Genomic DNA, 18,100 nt, shown 5'->3' with positions numbered 1-18,100 from the left:
TTCATGCTTGTAGTGATGTCTCTGGTACTTTGTGGTCCTTGCAACATTTCACTCACAGAATCCCCCTGAGGATCTCTTGTAGGGCTAGTTTAGTGGTGATTAATTCCTTCAGTTTTTGTTTGTTTGGGAAAACCTTTATCTCTCCTTCTATTCTGAATGACAGACTTGCTGGATAAAGGATTGTCAGCTGCGTATTTTTTTGGTTCATCACATTGAAGATTTCCTGCCATTTATTTATGGCCTGCCAAGTTTTAGTAGATAGGTCTGCCACTACTCTTAGGGGTCTCCCTTTGTAAGTTAGAGCCTGTCTATCCCTAGCTGCTTTCAGAATTCTCTCTTTATCCTTGTATTTTGCCAGTTTCACTATGATATGTCGTGCAGAAGATCGATTCAAGTTACGTCTGAAGGGAATTCTCTGTGCCTCTTGGATTTCAGTGCCTTTTTCCTTCCCCAGATCAGGGAAGTTCTCAGCTATGATTTGTTCAAGTACACCTTCAGCCCCTTTCTCTCTTTTCTTCTTCTGGAATTCCTATGATATGCATATTGTTCCGTTTGATTGCATCACTTAGTTCTCTAATTCTCCCCTCATACTCCTGGATTTTTTTCTCTCTCTTTTTCTCAGCTTCCTCTTTTTCCATAATTTTATCTTCTAATTCACCTGTTCTCTCCTCTGCCTCTTCAGTCCATGTTATGGCTGCCTGCATTTTATTTTGCACCTCATTTATAGCATTTTTTAGCTCCTCATGACTATTTCTTAGTCCCTTGATCTCTGTAGCAGTAGATTCTCTGCTGTCCTCTATGCTTTTTTCAAGCCCAGCAATTAATTTTGTGACTATTATTCTAAATTCTTGTTCCGTTATATTGCTTAAATCGTTTTTGACCAATTCATTAGCTGTCGCTACTTCCTGATGTTTCTTTTGAGGAAAATTCTAACGTTTCATCATTTTGGGTGGTCCCTGTAGTGGCTCCAAACTGCAGAGCACTTCCCCTGTGCTGTCAGGAGTAACTTGTGTTGGTGGGTGGGGCTGCAGTCAGACCCAGTGTCTGCCCCCAGCCCACCACTGGGGCCACAGTCAGACTGGTGTGTACCTTATCTTCCCCTGTCCCAGGGGCAGGACTCACTGTGGAGTGGTGTGGCCCCTGTCTGGGCTACTTGCACACTGCCAGGCTTGTGGTGCTGCTTTGATGGGATCTGGCATATTAGCCGGGCTGGATCCGCAAGGTGCAAAGGGGTAGGAGGGACAGGCTTAACTTGCTTTGCCATCAGTGGTCCCCTGTGGGAGGGGCCCTGCAGCACAGGGAGGGAGGCAGCCCTGTCAGAGGGATGGCTCCACAGAAGCACAGCTTTGGGTGTTTGCATGGTACAAGCAACTTTGGTGATGGGGACTGGTTCCCTTTGGAATTTCAGCTGGGGGATGGGAGAGGGAGATGGCGCTTGCCAGAGCCTTTGTTCCCTGCCAAGCTGAGCTCTGTCTTCTGGGTCTCAACAACTCTCCCTCCTGGTGTCCCCTTGCCCTCCTTGCTCTCCAAGAGCAGAGCTGCTGACTTTTAACATTCCAGATGTTAAGTCCCTCTGGCTGTTAGAACTCACAGAGTCCGGCCCCTCTGCTTTTGTTAGCCAGACTTCGGGGGCTCTGCCTTTCTGGGCGGGCTGCCCCTCCACCACCCTGGCTCCCTCCCACCAGTCTGTGTAGCATGCACCGCCTCTCCACCCTTCCTACCCTCTTCCGTGGTCCTTTTGTCTACCCAAAAAGAGATGAAGAAGGGCACTATATCATAATCCATCAAGAAGATCTAACAATTATATATGCCCCCAACTTGGAGGAACCCAAATATGTAAATCAATTAATAACAAACAACCTCATTGACAATAATACAATAATAGTAGGGACTTTAACACCCCAACTACAGCAAGGGACAGATCATCTAAGCAGAAAATCAACAAGAAAACAATGGCTTTAAATGACACACTGGAACAGATGGACTTAACAGATATATTTAGAACATTTCATCCTAAAGCATTAGAATACACATTATTGTTGAGTGCACAAAAACATCCTCCAGAATGCATCACATACTGGGTCACAAATCAGCCCTCAACAAGTACAAAAAGATTTAGATCATACCATGCATATATTCAAACGACAATGCTATGAAACTTGAAGTCAACCACAAGAAAAAATTGGGGAAGACCACAAATACATGGAGGTTAAAGAACCTTCTACTAAAGAATGAATGGGTTAACCATAAAATTGAAGAAGAAATTAAAAAGTACATGGAAGCAAATAAAAATGAAAGCACAACACTACAAAACCTTTGGGATGTAGCAAAAGTGGTCCCAAAGGGAAGTATATTGCAAAACAGCTATACCGTAAGAAGCAATAAAAGTCCTAAATACACAACCAAACTTTACACCTAGAAGAGCTAGAATAGGAACAGCAAATAAAGCATAAAGCCAGCAGAAGAAGGGAAATGATAAAAACTAGAGAGGAAATAAATAATAGAGAAACAAACAAACAAAAATAATAGAACAGATTAACAAAACTAAGAGGTGGTTCATTGAAAGAGTTAATAAAATTTGTAAACCCAAGCCAGATTTATCAAAAAGAGAAGAGAAAGGACCCAATTAAACAAAATCAGAAATGAAAAAGGAGAGATCACAACCAATACCACAGATACAATTATAAGAGAGTATTATGAAAAATTATATGCCAACAAACTGGGCAATCTGGAAGAAATGGATAAATTCCTAGAAACTCACAAACTACCAAAGTGAAACAGGAAGAAATCGAAAATTTGAACAGACCCATACTATTTTCAGACATTATACTCTATGTAGAAAATCCTAAAGGCTTCACCAAAAAATTGCTAGAACAAATACATGATTTCAGCAAAGTGGCAGGATATAAAATCAATGTACAGAAATTCATTGCATTTCTATACTCCAATAGTGAAGCAACAGAAAAAGAAATCAAGGATTCGATCCCATTTACAATTGCACCAAAAACAATAAGATACCTAGGAATAAACCTAACAAGAGGTAAAATTTCTATACTCTGAAAACTATAGAACACTTATGAAAGAAATTGAAGAGGACACAAATAAATGGAAAAATATTCCATGCTCATGGATTGGAAGAACAAACATTGTTAAATGTCTATATTACCCAGAGCAATCTCCTCATTTAATGCAATCCCTATCAAAATACCAGCAGCATTTTTCACAGAGCTAGAACAAACAATCCTAAAATTTGCATAGAACCAAAAAAGACCCCAGATAGCCAAGGCAATCCTGAAAAAGAAAAACAGCTGGAGGCATCACAATTCCGGACTTCAAGCTATATTACAAAGCTGTAGTCATCAAGACAATATGGTGCTGGCATAAAAACAGTCACATAGATAATGCAACAGAATGTAAAATCCAGAAATGTAATCACAACTAAATGGTCAACTAATCTTTAACAAGGCAGCAAAGAATATCCAATGGAAAAAAGACGGTCTTTTCAACAATTGGTGTCAGGAAAACTGGACAGTGACATGCAGAAGAATGAAACTGGACCACTTTCTTACACCATATATAAAAATAAACTCAAAATGGATAAAATACCTAAATGTGAAACAGGAAACCATCAAAACTCTAGAGGAGAACACATGCAGCAACCTGTTTGATTTTCCTATAACAACGTTTTACTAGATGTGTCTCCGAAGGCAAGAGGAACAAAAGGAAAAATGAACTATTGGGACTTCATCAAGATAAAAAGCTTCTGCACCACGAAGGAAACAATCAACAAAACTAAAAGGCAGCCTACTGAATGGGAGAAGATATTTGCAAATGACATATCAGACAAAGGGTTAGTTTCCAAAATCTATAAAAAATTTATCAGACTCAACACCCAAAAAAACAAATAATCCGGTGAAGAAATGGGCAGAAGACATAAACAGATATTTTTCCAAAGAAGACATACAGATGGCTAACAGACACATGAAATGATGCTCAACATCACTCATCATCACAGAAAATACAAATCAAAAAAATCAAAATACAAATCGAAACAAAATCAAATACAAAAACAAATACCACCTCACACCTGTCAGAATGGCTAAAATTAACAACACAAGAAACAACAGGTGTTGGTGAGGATGTGGAGAAAGGGGAACCCTCTTACAGTGTTTGTGGGAATGCAAACTGGTGCAGCCACTCTGAAGAACAGTATAGAGGTTCCCTAAAAATTTAACAACAGAACTACCCTATGACCAGCAACTTCACTACTAGGTATATACCCCAAAATTACAATAATACAGATTTGAAGGGGTACATGCACCCTGATGTTCATAGCAGCATTATCAACAATAGCCAAATTATGGAAAGCCCAAAAGTCCATGGACTGATAAATAAAGAAGATGCCCTATATATACACAAGGGAATATTACTCAGCCATAAAAAAGAATGAAATCTTGCCATTTTCAAAGAGATACAGTGTATCTCTTGCCATGGAGATACAGTGTATTATGATAAGTGAAATACCTCAGTCAGAAAAGAAAATAACATGATTTCATTTTATGTGGAACTTAAGAAAACAGATGACCATATGGAAAGTGAGATGAAAGAAAGGAAAGCAAACCACAAAAGACTCTTAACTATATAGAACACACTGAGGCTTGATAGGGGAGGTAAGCAGGGGATGGGCTAAATGGGTGATGGGTATTAAGGAGGGCAGTTGTTATAAGGACACTTGGTGTTATCTGTAAGTGATGAATCACTGATTTCTACTCCTGAAACCCATATTGCAATGTATATTAACTAGAACTTAAATAAAAATTTGAAAAAAATATAAAAGAATTAGATACAGTTCAATGGCCAGCATCATACTAGAAACATAGTCCAACAAAAGGTATCCACACAAATACAACTAAACACACCTTGTTCTATGGGGAACGCCTCTCCCCGACATCTGGAACTTCACAAGCGTGCCCTCTCCCCCCCTACAAAGGTCCCTGAGTCAGTCTGGTGAGGACATCCTGTGCAGTGACTTTTGTGATAGAAGCCCCCTCCCAGCGATGAGCTCTGTGTGTACAGGCTTATATGTCTCATCATGGAGACTGGTACTGAGGAGAGTGGATGAGCACACTTACTCCCCTGGTAACAGCACACACAGCTGGATCTGGCCAAACGCAGACCCAGAGACCGGGTCGGCCTCTGTGCTCTTAACTGTAAGGCTATCGTGCAGTAGACCGTGGGGTCAGACACAGCTGTGTTCAGATCTGGCTCTGCTGCAACCTGGAGCAAATTACCAAACATCTGTGAGCTCCCCTTTCGTCTCCAACAACACCCACTAGCACATCTCTCGTAAGACGTAAGGCTGGGCGATCTTACAAGGACCGGCACAGGATCTAGAAGCTGGGAAGCCCTAACCAATAGTAGTGGTACTAATAGTCCCACCATCCTTGACGCCTCCACCCCAAGGCTGAGCTCATGTGGCCGGGGGGGGGGGGCGGGGGTAACATCACCAGTATGAAAGCGTCTCCCGCTGAGCCAGCTGTTGGCAGCAGCTCTCCGACTCTTCCTGTCTTCTTAACCAACTCGCAGTGAGAGGTTGGAGGCGGGCAGGAGACTCCCACACAAGTAGGCTCTTGCCCTGCTTCTGCTTTAAAGCACCCTGCCGTGCAGCCGACCTGACAGCTTCATTCCTCTGATTATGTCCCCTGCACACACGCAGGTCATGGCGTCTGAGCAGCATGTCAAACTGCAGGTGCAAACATCAGTCGTTGTCCATCCCCCATGGCGGCCTGGCCAGGGTTACAGGTGCCTGCCACACACCCGCTGACAGCTCAACTCAGCATTTCCTGCTCTGACCTTTAAGATTGTCGCCCTCTTGACGAAAGCTGCCACACGACATGACAGTCACTTGGAGGCAAAGCTCAAGGCAGGAACCTGGACCCCAAATGAAACAGAAAGAGCCATTTCATCAGGCTGTCATTTAAAATAAATCAGTGGGTCAGGGTGCCTTGGGAAGCAGACAGGGCATGAGCACGAGACTCCTGACCTCTTCAGTCTCTCAGGGTGCTCTCCAGGATGAGGCAGAGAGGCCTCTGCTGGCCTTCCTGCCTCTAGGCCTGTGCTCCAGGCCATCCTCTGCACAGGACCTCAGGGCACTGAGAAAGCCCCTTCCCTAACCCCAACCTGGCCTGGAAGTCTGAGACCCCTAGCCCCACAGCAGGGCCAGTCAGGTCTTCCCTCAGCTCTCAGGCTGGGGGTGTCACTAGGCTTCCTACAAGACCCTACTTCCCCCCACTTTACAGGGTCCAGCCCATCCATCCTTTGACGCCACACTCATAGGAGGTTCATCCTTGTCCCTTTCTTGGTTCACTGGCCCCTCTGGATTCCCACAGCCCTTGGTCTGCCCTTCTCATTAGTCACTTCTCACCTTGAATGTGCCATGACTTCTGCTTGGCTGTGTCACGGTTGATTCTTCTCATTCAGTTCTTTGATGTGTTACCAACCTTTTATGAAGGAAGCTTTCAAACCTACAGCAAAGTGGAAACAACTGTACAATGAACACCTCTGTCTATACTACCTGGATTTTGCAGTTACTGTTTAATATCTCACCATATTTCTTTATTGTTTATCCAGTGTGCTTTGTCTCTCTCCCTCTCTCTCTTACACACACACACACACACACACACACACACACACACACACACATTGCATCTTATTTTTTTATGTGTTTCAAGTCAATTACAGACATCAGGCTACCTCACTTCCAAAACCCATCAGTCTGCATATCTTTATTTACACAAATATTTCTTTTTTTATGTTTTATTTATTTTTGAGAGCAAGAGAAACAGAGCATGAGTGGGGTAGGGGCAGAGAGAGGGAGACACAGAATCTGAAGCAGGCTCCAGGCTCTGAGTTGTCAGCACAGAGCCCGACATGGGGCTCGAACTCACAGACTGCGAGATCATGACCTGAGCCAAAGTCAGATGCTTAACTGACTGAGCCATCCAGGTGGCCCTATTTATAATAATATTTCTTAAGAGCTCTCCTTAAATTGCAGCAAACTTCAGTGTATTTTTTGACAACTTCTGAAAAATGCACACTCCAGGAAGACAGAATTTACCATTGTCCCTGGAAAATCCCCTCAGATCACTTGCCAGACAATCCTTGTCCCCAACCCCTGAAGGCAATTCTTCTCAGTTTTTCCTCCATAGGCTGTTTAGTCCTTTAAAATCTCTTCTCAGTAGACTCATGTAATATGAACATTGTATTTAAACATTCTGTTTGGCCAGGTACTCTGGGCACAGTGGTTTTGAGAATCATCACTCCTGTATGTTTGCTGGATATATTTCGATATTTGTGTCTGGGAGGACAGCTGGAGGTGGCACCTTCTCATTCTTTTTCCTGTGTGTGGCTGGCCCAGAGCGAGTGTCTACAAAGCCCAACAGCCATGGCACATCAGTGGTGGCACATAGTAGGACACAGGGCAGAGGCGGGCTTTTCTCTGAGAGCTGGTGGACAGGTCCTGCAGGGTGGCCAGGAGACTCACTGTGTGCAGAAGGCAAACCAGACTGTGAGGCAGTAGGACCCAGAAGGCAAAAGCAGTGCAAAGACACCATTGTCACCAGCTTGGATAGCTACTGTCCCTCTACAATGAGGTTCCCCTTTTTCTACTATTACTGCCTCCCAGAAATAGCTACCATATATAATTGATCATATAGATGCAAATAGCTATTTATATATGCTTTTCAAGGTATTTTTACATTAATGGGATCATGCAGTTCATAACATTTTCCAGCCATCTGCACATACTCCATTACACGGATGGAGGAAACTTCTTTCATTAGTCTCCCCTGGTCGATATTGTGGTGGTTCCTAATATGTGGCTACAGCAGGCTGTGCATGCCCTGAGGCTCACCTGTCTGTGGGCATGGGTCAGGAGTCCCCAGATCAATTCCAGAAGTAGAATTGTGGCATTAAGAGGACACACAGCTTAAACGTTGGTCAGTAGAGTTGAATTTCTCCCAAAGAGCTGGTGCTGAGCAGCAGGTGGTGTCCCAGAGCCTGACCCTCCCGGGGCAGGTCACTTCCACCCGGTGCCCTTGTCAGTCTCATGGTTGGTTGGTTGTCCTTCCTCACTGCTTGGCTTCCTCCTGACCTTGTCAGCGGGCTGCCTGCCTTCCCATCTCCTCTCTCTGGAGCCCAGGAGGCCTGGTGTAGAACTCTTCCTCCAGAAAGAAAGCTCTCATAAAGAAGGATTGGTCTCCCTGCCAGGGACTGGATGGTCCCTGTGCCACCCGAGAGCAGGTGCACAGTGGGACTCTACCTGGGAAACACAGCTCCCTGAAAGCCAGTATTCATCTGTCCTTGGCTTCAAAGCAAAATCCTTTAACTCCATGTCCCTTCTGCTCGAAAGTCTGACACCATCACCCTGCCTTCCACTTACCGAGACTTTCCATAGTGACGTTTTCTGAGAGCAGTAGTGCCTGGGGACACAGAGGGCACTGCTGTAGAGGAGAAGTAATGACTGAGCAGGGCCTGAAGATCTGCAGGGCGTACATGGTGGGAAGGGGGTCACAGACGTATGGACAGTGTGCAAGTTTTCCCGAGTAGTGCAGACACTGCAAGGTTCCAGGCTGTCAAGCAGCCCTATCCTCAGTGGCTGCCCTACATCCTGAGCAATGGCGTGATAGCTGCTTGGAACTAAGACAAGAACAGAGGGGGCAGAAGTGGCTTGGATTAAGCTCTAGATGTCAGATCCTGGCCTTGTACCTGCCAGGGGTCTGGGAGAGGCCATCTGCCCTCTCTTAGCCTCAGTTTCCCTCTCTGTAAGCTTGGATAGGTATGCCTAACTCATGGGTGTTGGAGGTTAAGGAAAGTGTAGATTGGCCCATAGTATATGCTCAGTTAGTGAGGAGTGTCATTTTGGATGAACACCGGTGTTACATGGCTTGGGCCTGGCACAGATTTGCCCACTTAGGGTTCCTTCTGCCTGTGTGCTTGTGGAAGAAAGGCTCTACTTGCCTTTTGCCTCCTCTGGAGCCTGATCTGTCCACATGCAGCCAGCTGACTTTTCCCTTCTCTGCCTGTATCTAATTATAATGTGGGCTATCAATTTACAGTTCTGTCTTGCAAGGAAATGCTTCTTTGCAACAAAAAATCCTGGAATGTAAATTGCAGATGACACTTCCTTGAGACTGCGGGCCAGCAGCTCTGCTGAGGGTGCTCCTAGCTGGGCTGGTGAAAGGGTTTGCAGGAGACAAAGCCAGCTGCTCCTTCCAGGCCAATCATAGAGCCCTGTGTCATGATGGGAAGGGTCCTTATGAAGTGTGAACATTGAGAAGGCAACCTGACACAATTGTGGTATTGGTTACTGTATACCACAGTTTACACAGCTGCAATCCCAAAGTCATTAGCCTCCACTGCTGCACATGTCCAAGACTGGATCATTCCAGTCCCTGAAGCGTGGTTAGAGGGAACATATTCCTTAAGGACATCAAGCCTGCTTAGATGGACAACATGCAGATTTTTTTAGCACAGGGCCATCAACTGGCCCTACCTGCCCTCTATCAAAACCTCAGTGCCCTCTTCTCACTTCTATAGGACTCATGAGCTTCCTTGGGCAGGGCCAGCGCCAGCAGGAGCCTTTAGGTACCAGGCAGGTTCCATGCACATTAGGATGGGCTCAGGCCAAACAAAGGATGATTCACTGCAGTGTGATTGGTTCTGGAGTGGTGGTCTGCTGGCCATGGCAAACTGCTCCCTTGTGAACAAAACAGTGGCCCATGTTCAAGCCAATGGTTGACATGTAGAAATATGAACCCGCTGATGCCAGGTGCTCCCATTTTCCATAAAAGCTAGTAATCTGGATTTTTAGGGACAATATGTAGACTTTCAATGTTGACTTCAATGTTGGGGAAACACTTGAAAGACTAACATACCATATCAGCAGGACTTGCTCAGCTACAGGCAAGAATCTATTTTCTTTAAAGCAGAATTTGTAAATGTTGCCTCAATCAGTGGGAGCTGCAAGAAGACCTGAAGCAGGAGAAATCAGGATAGCCATATCCAAGGTTGCCCTGGAATTTTGAGAAATTGTTCCATTAGTTCATCGACCTAAGGCTAATCAAGCTTCAGGGACTGGAATGATCCAGTCTTGGACATGTGCAGCAGTGGAGGCTAATGACTTTGGGCTTGCAGCTGAAGACCTGCATGTTATCCTGGCTGAATCCTTTGGGATCCTGTCTACCATCTGTCCTCTCTGTCTCCTGGTGTTTACTTCAGGGTCTGGGAAGCACTAGGGAAGCCTCAGCACCCTGGTAAAGGTCTAGGGCCTAGACTTGCACCTCACATATCAGTGTTTCCACACTGAGAGAGTAAGTGCTTCCTGAATCCTGGGCAGGTTGTCTGTAGTCCATGAAGCCTCAGGCAAAGGCAGGGGAAGAGCAATCATGTGAGACTTCCAGAACCACAGCTAAGACAGAACTTATCTTTACCTGGGGGATTCTTCTGTACAGAGTCCTGGGCTCTTTGCCTGCCTCACCTGAGTCCCATCCCTGCTCCTGGGCCTTCAGCCTGTGGTAGGCAAACAGAAAGACTGGGAGGAGGAGGAAACTCCATGCATCAGGAAGTCATAAGGCACCCAGGCCTGGACAACCAGCTCCGGCATGGGACAGGGCTGTTTTCAGCCTTGTTATCCTAGCTCTTCTCTCATGTATATGGTAGACCCCATGGAGGGGACCTCCTGCACCCTTGAGAGAGTATTTGGACATTTCGGGGTAAGAAACCCAGGGCTGGCATTGCCCCTATGCAGGAGATGAGGCTGAATGCCTTAATGGGCTCCAAATATCAAGGGTGGAGGTGAGGGGACCCTGAGTGCTCAAGCCCCCTCAGCACTCATAGTGGACCCTCAGTGAAATCAGGTGAGGATCTGACCACACGGGTCACACATCTTGGTTTTGACGTAGTTGCTTCCTTATGAGGAGTCCTTGGAAATGCAGTTTTTGGGTGACCTGCTATTAGTAGCCAATCAGAGGAAAGACAGCCCTCATCCCTCCCTCACACAGATCTTTGGATATTGACTTTGCAGAAGAATATGATATGAGATTTTATGATACTGACTTACATCAACACACGATGGATGAAATTGTTTGCAGATATAAGTTGGATGTCGACAATATCCTCCGTAAGTAGCCACCTTGGTGACTCTAAGTGACAAACTCCCTTCAATAGGCTGCCTTCCCCTCAGCCAGCCAGGCCTTTAAAGCCCTTGCTGGCCATTCACTGTTGGTCCTGTGAGGATAGATCAGCATGGACAAGTAGAAGGAGAGACCTGGCTGGGAAGCCTGGTGACCTATACCTCAAAGCTGGGAAGTCATCAACCACAAGAGCCTCTCCTAGCAGGGCTTTAACCCTTGCCAGGAATGGCTGTGATGTGCTGGGTGTGCCCCAGAGCTGTATTCCCCCTCCCTTGGCTCAGCTCTCACTGGCCTTGAGAGACAAGGACCCAAATCCGTTGAGTCTGCTGGCGAGAAACACAGGCAGCCCTGGGCCAGGTACACTGGGAGCTTCACAGGAGAATGTGTGCATCTGGGATTGAGACAGGATGCCAGCTGCCAGGCCCAGGCCCAGGAATCCTGGCACAGGCACACATTACTTGTCTGACCTTGACCAAATGAGGGTTCTATTCTCAGCTTCTTTTTCCTCTACTGCAAGATGAAGTCAATATGACAGTCGAGCTAAACCACATCCCCTATGTAAGCCTATAATGTAAGGAAATACTCAGGCATCAGGTATTCCTCCATGATGGGTGAGTGGCCTAGAAGCACATGTTGGGTACGTAGATGTACCCTCACGCTGAGATGGGTGTGATCCTCCCCAGAGAGCAGCGTGGTACAGTAGGACTATCTCCCGCTGAGCCCCCCAGTGCATTCATTGGACCTGATGAGATTGTGTGCCGTGATGTCTTACTGCAGGGCCATCTGGTAAACCCAGAGCTACCTCCAGACATCACAACATTACACAGTAAATGTTTCAGTCCCTTAAGAGAAATGGTGTCTCTTAGGGACAGGACAGGCCCCACATTCCTAAGCAGCTGTCCCTTCCCCTCTATTCGCTGTGCCTTCTGTTGTTTATTGTGGTCTCAAGAAGTGTCCCTCTCCACATTTATTTTGTTCTTTGTTATTTCATTGTCTCCCTCCCATCCCTCAAATGTAGGGCCCTTGAGAGCAGGGACTCAACCTTTTCCATTCCAACCAGGCATTGCACAGGGCCTGGTGCGTGGCAGGGGCTCAGAGGAAGGCAGCAAAGAGAAGCTGGCATCTGCCAGTGTTAGTCTGCTTGCCAGGGGCCAGCTGAGGGGAGATGGATGGATGGGCATGCTCATTGACATTATTCTCTTGTGGTTTTCTCCTAGATAAAAAACCTCTACTTAAGGATGATGAATCTTTAGCTTGCCCAGGACATGTATTTAAGGAGCCTGGACAGTAAGTACCTCTCAGGTCAGGGACCAGTGGGAAGTTTTTGTCACCATGTGCTATGCAGAATGTGGGATGCTACTTCTGCTGTGACGCTACATGTCTGTTTCAGAGGGCTCAGGGAATCCTTCATAACTACTCTTATTGGTCCTCCCCTGAGATGCTCAGGGTTCTGCTGAGGCCCAGTCTCTGCTGAGGAGGGCAGAATATGAGACCTGATGTTCCCAAGGGTGGTGCCTTTGCTACATGCAGCCTATCAGGGCTAAGCCAAAACTTTGTAAATAGAGAAGGGTCAGGATGGTGGCACCAAGCCGACCTCCTTGGAAACTTAGCCTATGGCCACGATGGCATCTGACCCATGCAGGGTTCCTCATGCCTGGTCAGCCTTCACTGCAGAGGTTGACCTTGTAGGGCTTGGGATGAGCCCCCTCTTATCCATGCTGTGTGCTCAATGATGGACCAAAAGCCTGCTTATCAGAGTCTTTACAATGAGGACAGCTGTAGGCTGTGGTTTGAGCCAAGTGCAAGAACAAAACGTCTGCAGGGTAGTACACACGACATGACCTTTCTGTGCTTTAGGGTGGTCATCGTTCAATACAGCCTGAACAATGGCGTCACCTTCATTGAGGAGAGCATGAAAGTAACCAGCCTGAATTGTGTGAGTGCCACGGTGGGGCGGCATCCTCCATCCTGGGACTGTCAAGGGCACTGGCATTGGAGGAGAAGATAGTTGGCGGGGCGGGGGGGGGGGGCACGGAAAGAGGACACATGCTGGAGGGCCTGAGAAAGTAGCTTATGCAGACAGGCAGCTGGGATGACTTCTCACAGCCAGCTTGGGGCCCTCAGCCCTTCATTGGCAAACCATCCGCACATCGGGCTTGTGAGGTGCCCTGGGAGCGCTTCCACAAGAGCACCTGCCATGTAGCTTCCTGTCCAGCAGGTGCTGCAGAACCTCTGCTGTCTCTCTCTGGGAACCAGGTGTCCCTGAAGGCAAAGGAAAGGGAACGGTTAGAGCTCTAAGCAGAGTCCAGAAATGGTGCTGGGGCTCTGCCACCCCGCCTTGCCCCTTGCCACCTCTGCTGGCCGAAGAATAGTGGTGGGGAGCTCGGGGCTCCATCCTGCATTCCAGCTGGGCAAGTGGGAGAGGCTTGGAGGCAAGTGTTAGGAGCCCGAGTCCAGGACCTCTGGGGCAGCAAGGTGCTCCAAACCCGGGCCCCAGACACAGGGGATCTGGAGGGCGGGACCCACTGTGGCCCTGTGCAATCAGGGTGTTTCAGCAGCTGCTGACACAGCTGAACCCACACACGCCCATCACAACCCGCAAGCCCAAGCCCACTTGGGGAACACCCCTGTCATTTTGCAGAGGGCATCAGCCTCCCCCTCTGCTTCTGCTTTCTCGTGCTCCGTCTCCGCTAACTCTCTGACCTCTGCTGGACCTTGCTCTCTGGCACTTGGTGGGAAGCTGCCAGGGCAGTGGGGAGGGTCTGGGACTCAGCTCAGGGACGGGCACGTGGGAAAGAGGGTGCTGCTCCCAGGTGCCCACTTCTCGGAGCTCCACGTCACCCGGGCACCTGGGGCGGGGCAGCATGACACGGGCGACAGAGCACGTTAGGCACAGGAAGAGGGCTGCCTGGGAGGAGCGATGCCCGTGCCTGATTGCCACCAGCCTAGTGTCCAGTCCCAGCTGGGAGGGTTCCAGCAGCACGGACAGTCCTCCGACTGTGTGTTCGCTTGTGCCAGGACAGGCACTCACCGACCAGCAGACCGCACTCAGCCATTTGTCCCTCAGGAGCCTAACTGACAGGCCGCCCTCAGCAGGCACATTTAGGAAAGAACTCAGGAGGAGCCTGAGTTCATGGGCCCCCACCCTGCTTCCCCTTCCTGGGCACAGACTCTGTCCCCTGTAGCTCCCCTGCCTCAGGGAAAGCCGAGCATTTGGTTTAGGGCAGACTGCACCGCGTGCGGCTGAGGCGTGCAGTGAGGGCTGGCATGTCACACATGGGGATTCCGGTCCTTGTCAGGGCTCTGGGCCAGAGCCTCGGCACGAAGCCAGTGGTGGGCTCTGTGGCCCAGGGCTCCACAGAGGCTCTTTGAGTGCAGTCTTGTCCTCCAGGCCTTCAGTGCTCCCTGGAGGTGGGGAAATCTGAGGTGAGTGGGAACACGCTGATGTACGGGTGTTGTGTAAGGTGCTGGGGGGAGGCACCCAGTGAGGGCCATCCAGACCCACCCAGGACTCTGACTTTTGTGCTTTTTGCAGGGCAATACATCGGAGCCCACAGATGCCCCAAAGGAGGAGACTTCAGTCCCCACAGTTGGCACACAGAAGACAACAGTGCCCACAGTTGTCACACAGGAGGCACCAGCACCCATGGCTGTCACAGAAAAGCCTACCCTTGACTACCTATTCCCATTGTTCGTCCCAACCCTGATCATTATCGTGGTGGTGATCTGCTGTCTCTGTTGCTGCAGGAAGGTGAGTGACCTCTGTGAGTGATCCACACGGCCCTATGACACAAACTGTCCCCAGGCCACAAGGTAACCAAGCCCCACTCACCCCATGATCTTGCCAGTGGGCAGGTTCCCATCAGCTCCCAGTTCATCACATGAGCAAACACAGGCACAGACTGTGTCTACCATTCCTGGGCAGAGACTCAGCTTGCATCTCAGGGACCCCCTGCTTCATGCTTATTTCCAGAGGCATCCTATGAGCTGCCCTGTCCTCTGGGGATAAGCCACCCCAGTACCCAGTGACAAGGGAGGCATCACAGCAGCCAGGCTTCTGGAGAACTCAGGGAGACCAAGCACCAGAAGAGGCCTCTGATGCTGAGAGAGGAAAGCGGGTCCCATAGGAGGCACTGGGGCCCACAAAAGAGAATCTGCTGGAAAGGATGATTCCTAGCCTCTGGGTCAACTGAGCCTTGGAAACCAGTACAGATTTCTGCACACAACCAGTGCATCCCTCCTTCCTTCCTCAGTCATTACTAAGGGCCAGGACATGATGGGCCCCATACTTGGCACACAGGGATGGGAAAGGAGCTGCCACCATCTTGCACACAGGAGCTCACAGTCTGGTGTCTGCTCTGGTATTGGTACCTGGGGGTGGCGGGTAAAATGTCAGCCTCATAGGCTGTGGCATCAGGGCCTTAGCAAAGGAGAGACACTGGCCCCCGGGGAGGGAGAAGGGCAGACGTACTGGCTGCTGGGTTTGCAAGGACATGGGACAGAGCTGGGTGAAGGAAGAGGAAACCACAGAGGTGGGAAAGGACAGAGCAAAGCAGCAAGACAGAAGCAGGCCGGATTGCTGTGGAGGGGGAGCTGTGAGGACAGAAAGCGGGAGTGGGGGCTGTCAGCACAGAGTGGGGACTAGGGAAGGCTGCGGGCTGTGGGAGGTGAGGGGAGAGGAGGAAGGGAATTGGATGTGTTCTCTTGTCTTCATGTCATGGAAGGGCTCCAAATGAAAACTACTGCATGGACACCTCCGCCAGGGACCAGGCACCCTAGTCTGGCTGTCTCCCTGTCCACCTCCAGGGAGGTCCGATTCCCCTTTGATAACCCAGGAGCCTGAGCCTCGGGATGCTGGAGCCGGTTGGCCACATCCCATAGATAGTGAGCTCGCAGACTGACACCCAAAGCCCATGTTCTGTCCCACTGCTGCTGAGTAGGGTCCCCTTCTGTCTGCATGGCTGAGCCAGTGCTCTTCATGCTCCTCCAGCCTATGTTTTTGTCTCTTTAACATTCTAGCCCTGCAAGGAGCTACCAGTGCAGAAGATAGTAATGGTAAGTCCTGATTTTTGTCCTCATGTCAGCGTGCCCAGTGCCCACACAGACCTTCACAAAAGGGAACCACACAGACCTTCACAAAACCTGCCTGTGGGACATTTCTACCCCCTGCCCCACTGCCTGCCACCTACCTGGGCAGAGAGAGCTGGCCGAAAAAAGAGGGTGATGGAGCGGCAGGGAGGGGCCTCAGGAGGCTTTAGGACTCAAAACACCTTTCCCAAGTGTGCGCCACATCCTGATCCAGGGCCTTTGCCACCAAATTAGTAACTTGAGATAACCTGTTTCAGCAAGTGCTGTGATCCTCATTGAAATATTAGTGGCTTTTTAAATTTTTATCAATTTCCAAAGGACTATTTATAGTACACAGGTGAACTTTCAGAAAAGGAGCCTTCGCTTTCAGAACTTGGTCCCTGCCCAGGCTCTGATGTATGTTGGGCTGCATTTTGTTGATCTCCATCCCTGTCACCCGCCAGGGCAAGAGGTTTGGCCACAATTATATTTTAGTGACTACAGGCTGGGGGGTTGGAGGAGAGTGTGTTACTTGGCATTGAGCTGTGAGGCAGGCCCGGCCCAGATGAGCACAAGGAGCCAGGGCCTGTGAGCTGTCTGTGGATCCTCAGGGTAGAAGCCTAAAAGAGATCCAGAGGAAGTAGTTATAGCAGGACACTATGTCAGAGGAAGGGGACCGGGCCTGGGTTTGGGTAGGAAAAAGACCCCACTGGCCAGCGCTGTACTGACTGATGGCACTGTTGCCTGAGGAGGCTGGATCTGCCAGGGGCAAATGAATGCAGCCCGGGCCCCTGCAAATGCTCCCACCCTGACAGCCCTCCTGTCCACTGCACAGCCCTAAGACCAGGATTTTCCACCAAAGGCAGACCCCGGGACCAAAGGGACGGGAGAGACTTTGTCAGCCTTTGGGGAAAAGGTCATATTTACAAATAAATTGTATTTCCTGGTCTTTACCATGTGGGACACTGCCATAGTGTAGGATGCTACTGATGTGTCCTTAAAATCTCCCAATGCACCATTGCTGAGTGGCCACTGAGAGGTGCGGGAGCAACAGATGTTATATGTCTGCACCAGAAGCTCCCAGACAAAACGGCAAAATGTGCTTTCTCTTCCTAGAAGCCAGAGACATGTATACAGACACGTATCCCGGTGATTGTCCCTTCTTGTATGTACCACGAAGACACTATAAGACGGATAGAGGTGAGAAGGGCCTTTAGGTGGGGCTGAGGGACAAGGGAGGGAGGGCAGCCAGTCCATGGCCCCACATGAACCATGGCTTGGGTGGAGATGAGCTTTGTGGGCACTACATTGATCCCTGGGCACGGGAAAAACTGCAGAGGCCATCCCGATCCCGGGCCCCAGGAGAGGGCAAAGACTGTGAGGGCTCCTGCCGTCACCAACACCACTTGGAGCCCGGCACCAGGCTTGGAAGGGGCCCAGGTCTGCAGATGTTGGTGGCTGGCCACAGCCCGCCAGTCCCAGGCTGTCTGAGGTCGTCAGCGGCTCCAACAATGGCTTCCATTTTCCTGGCCACCAGGCAGAGGAGTAAAACACAAGCTCAATCACAAACAGTCTCCCACAGGTCAGAAAAAGAATCGTTTAAGGAAAATTCTGAGCAAAGTTTGTTCCATGAGTCAGCTCAGCAGAGTGAGGGACTAAGCTAACTACGTTGTCCTTGGACACACTGACATGGGGACAAGGACCTCATGGAGGAGGAGGCTGTGAGGAAACATCCTCACAGGAAGGGCTAGGGCCGCACCCTGGGTGGGAGCTCCCAGCCCTGCAGGGGGGCATGAAGACAGGGTGGGGAGGCCCCAGGCGACCCTGGCTGAGAAAGGAAG

At 49.1% G+C, this 18,100-nt stretch overlaps 1 protein-coding gene across 8 annotated transcripts in view; it reads left to right on the top strand.

Annotated features, from left to right (window-relative positions):
- Nucleotides 1–18,100, top strand: part of LOC102900063 (anthrax toxin receptor-like) — a 117,720-nt gene that overhangs the window by 40,543 nt on the left and 59,077 nt on the right. For 6 of the 8 annotated variants that reach the window (XM_045040261.1, XM_045040260.1, XM_045040267.1 and 3 more), the window contains 6 exons: nucleotides 11,084–11,179; nucleotides 12,410–12,479; nucleotides 13,050–13,128; nucleotides 14,728–14,943; nucleotides 16,212–16,247; nucleotides 17,376–17,459. In XM_045040261.1, the coding sequence (XP_044896196.1) occupies nucleotides 11,084–11,179; nucleotides 12,410–12,479; nucleotides 13,050–13,128; nucleotides 14,728–14,943; nucleotides 16,212–16,247; nucleotides 17,376–17,459 (581 nt within the window). The remainder of the gene's footprint in view (nucleotides 1–11,083; nucleotides 11,180–12,409; nucleotides 12,480–13,049; nucleotides 13,129–14,727; nucleotides 14,944–16,211; nucleotides 16,248–17,375; nucleotides 17,460–18,100) is intronic. The other 2 variants (XM_045040264.1, XM_045040262.1) reach the window with 2 other exon arrangements.

This window comes from Felis catus, chromosome D2 (genome assembly GCF_018350175.1).
Source record: "Felis catus isolate Fca126 chromosome D2, F.catus_Fca126_mat1.0, whole genome shotgun sequence".
Taxonomy (NCBI): Eukaryota; Metazoa; Chordata; class Mammalia; order Carnivora; family Felidae; genus Felis; species Felis catus.
This window is presented reverse-complemented; position numbering and strand designations above follow the sequence as displayed.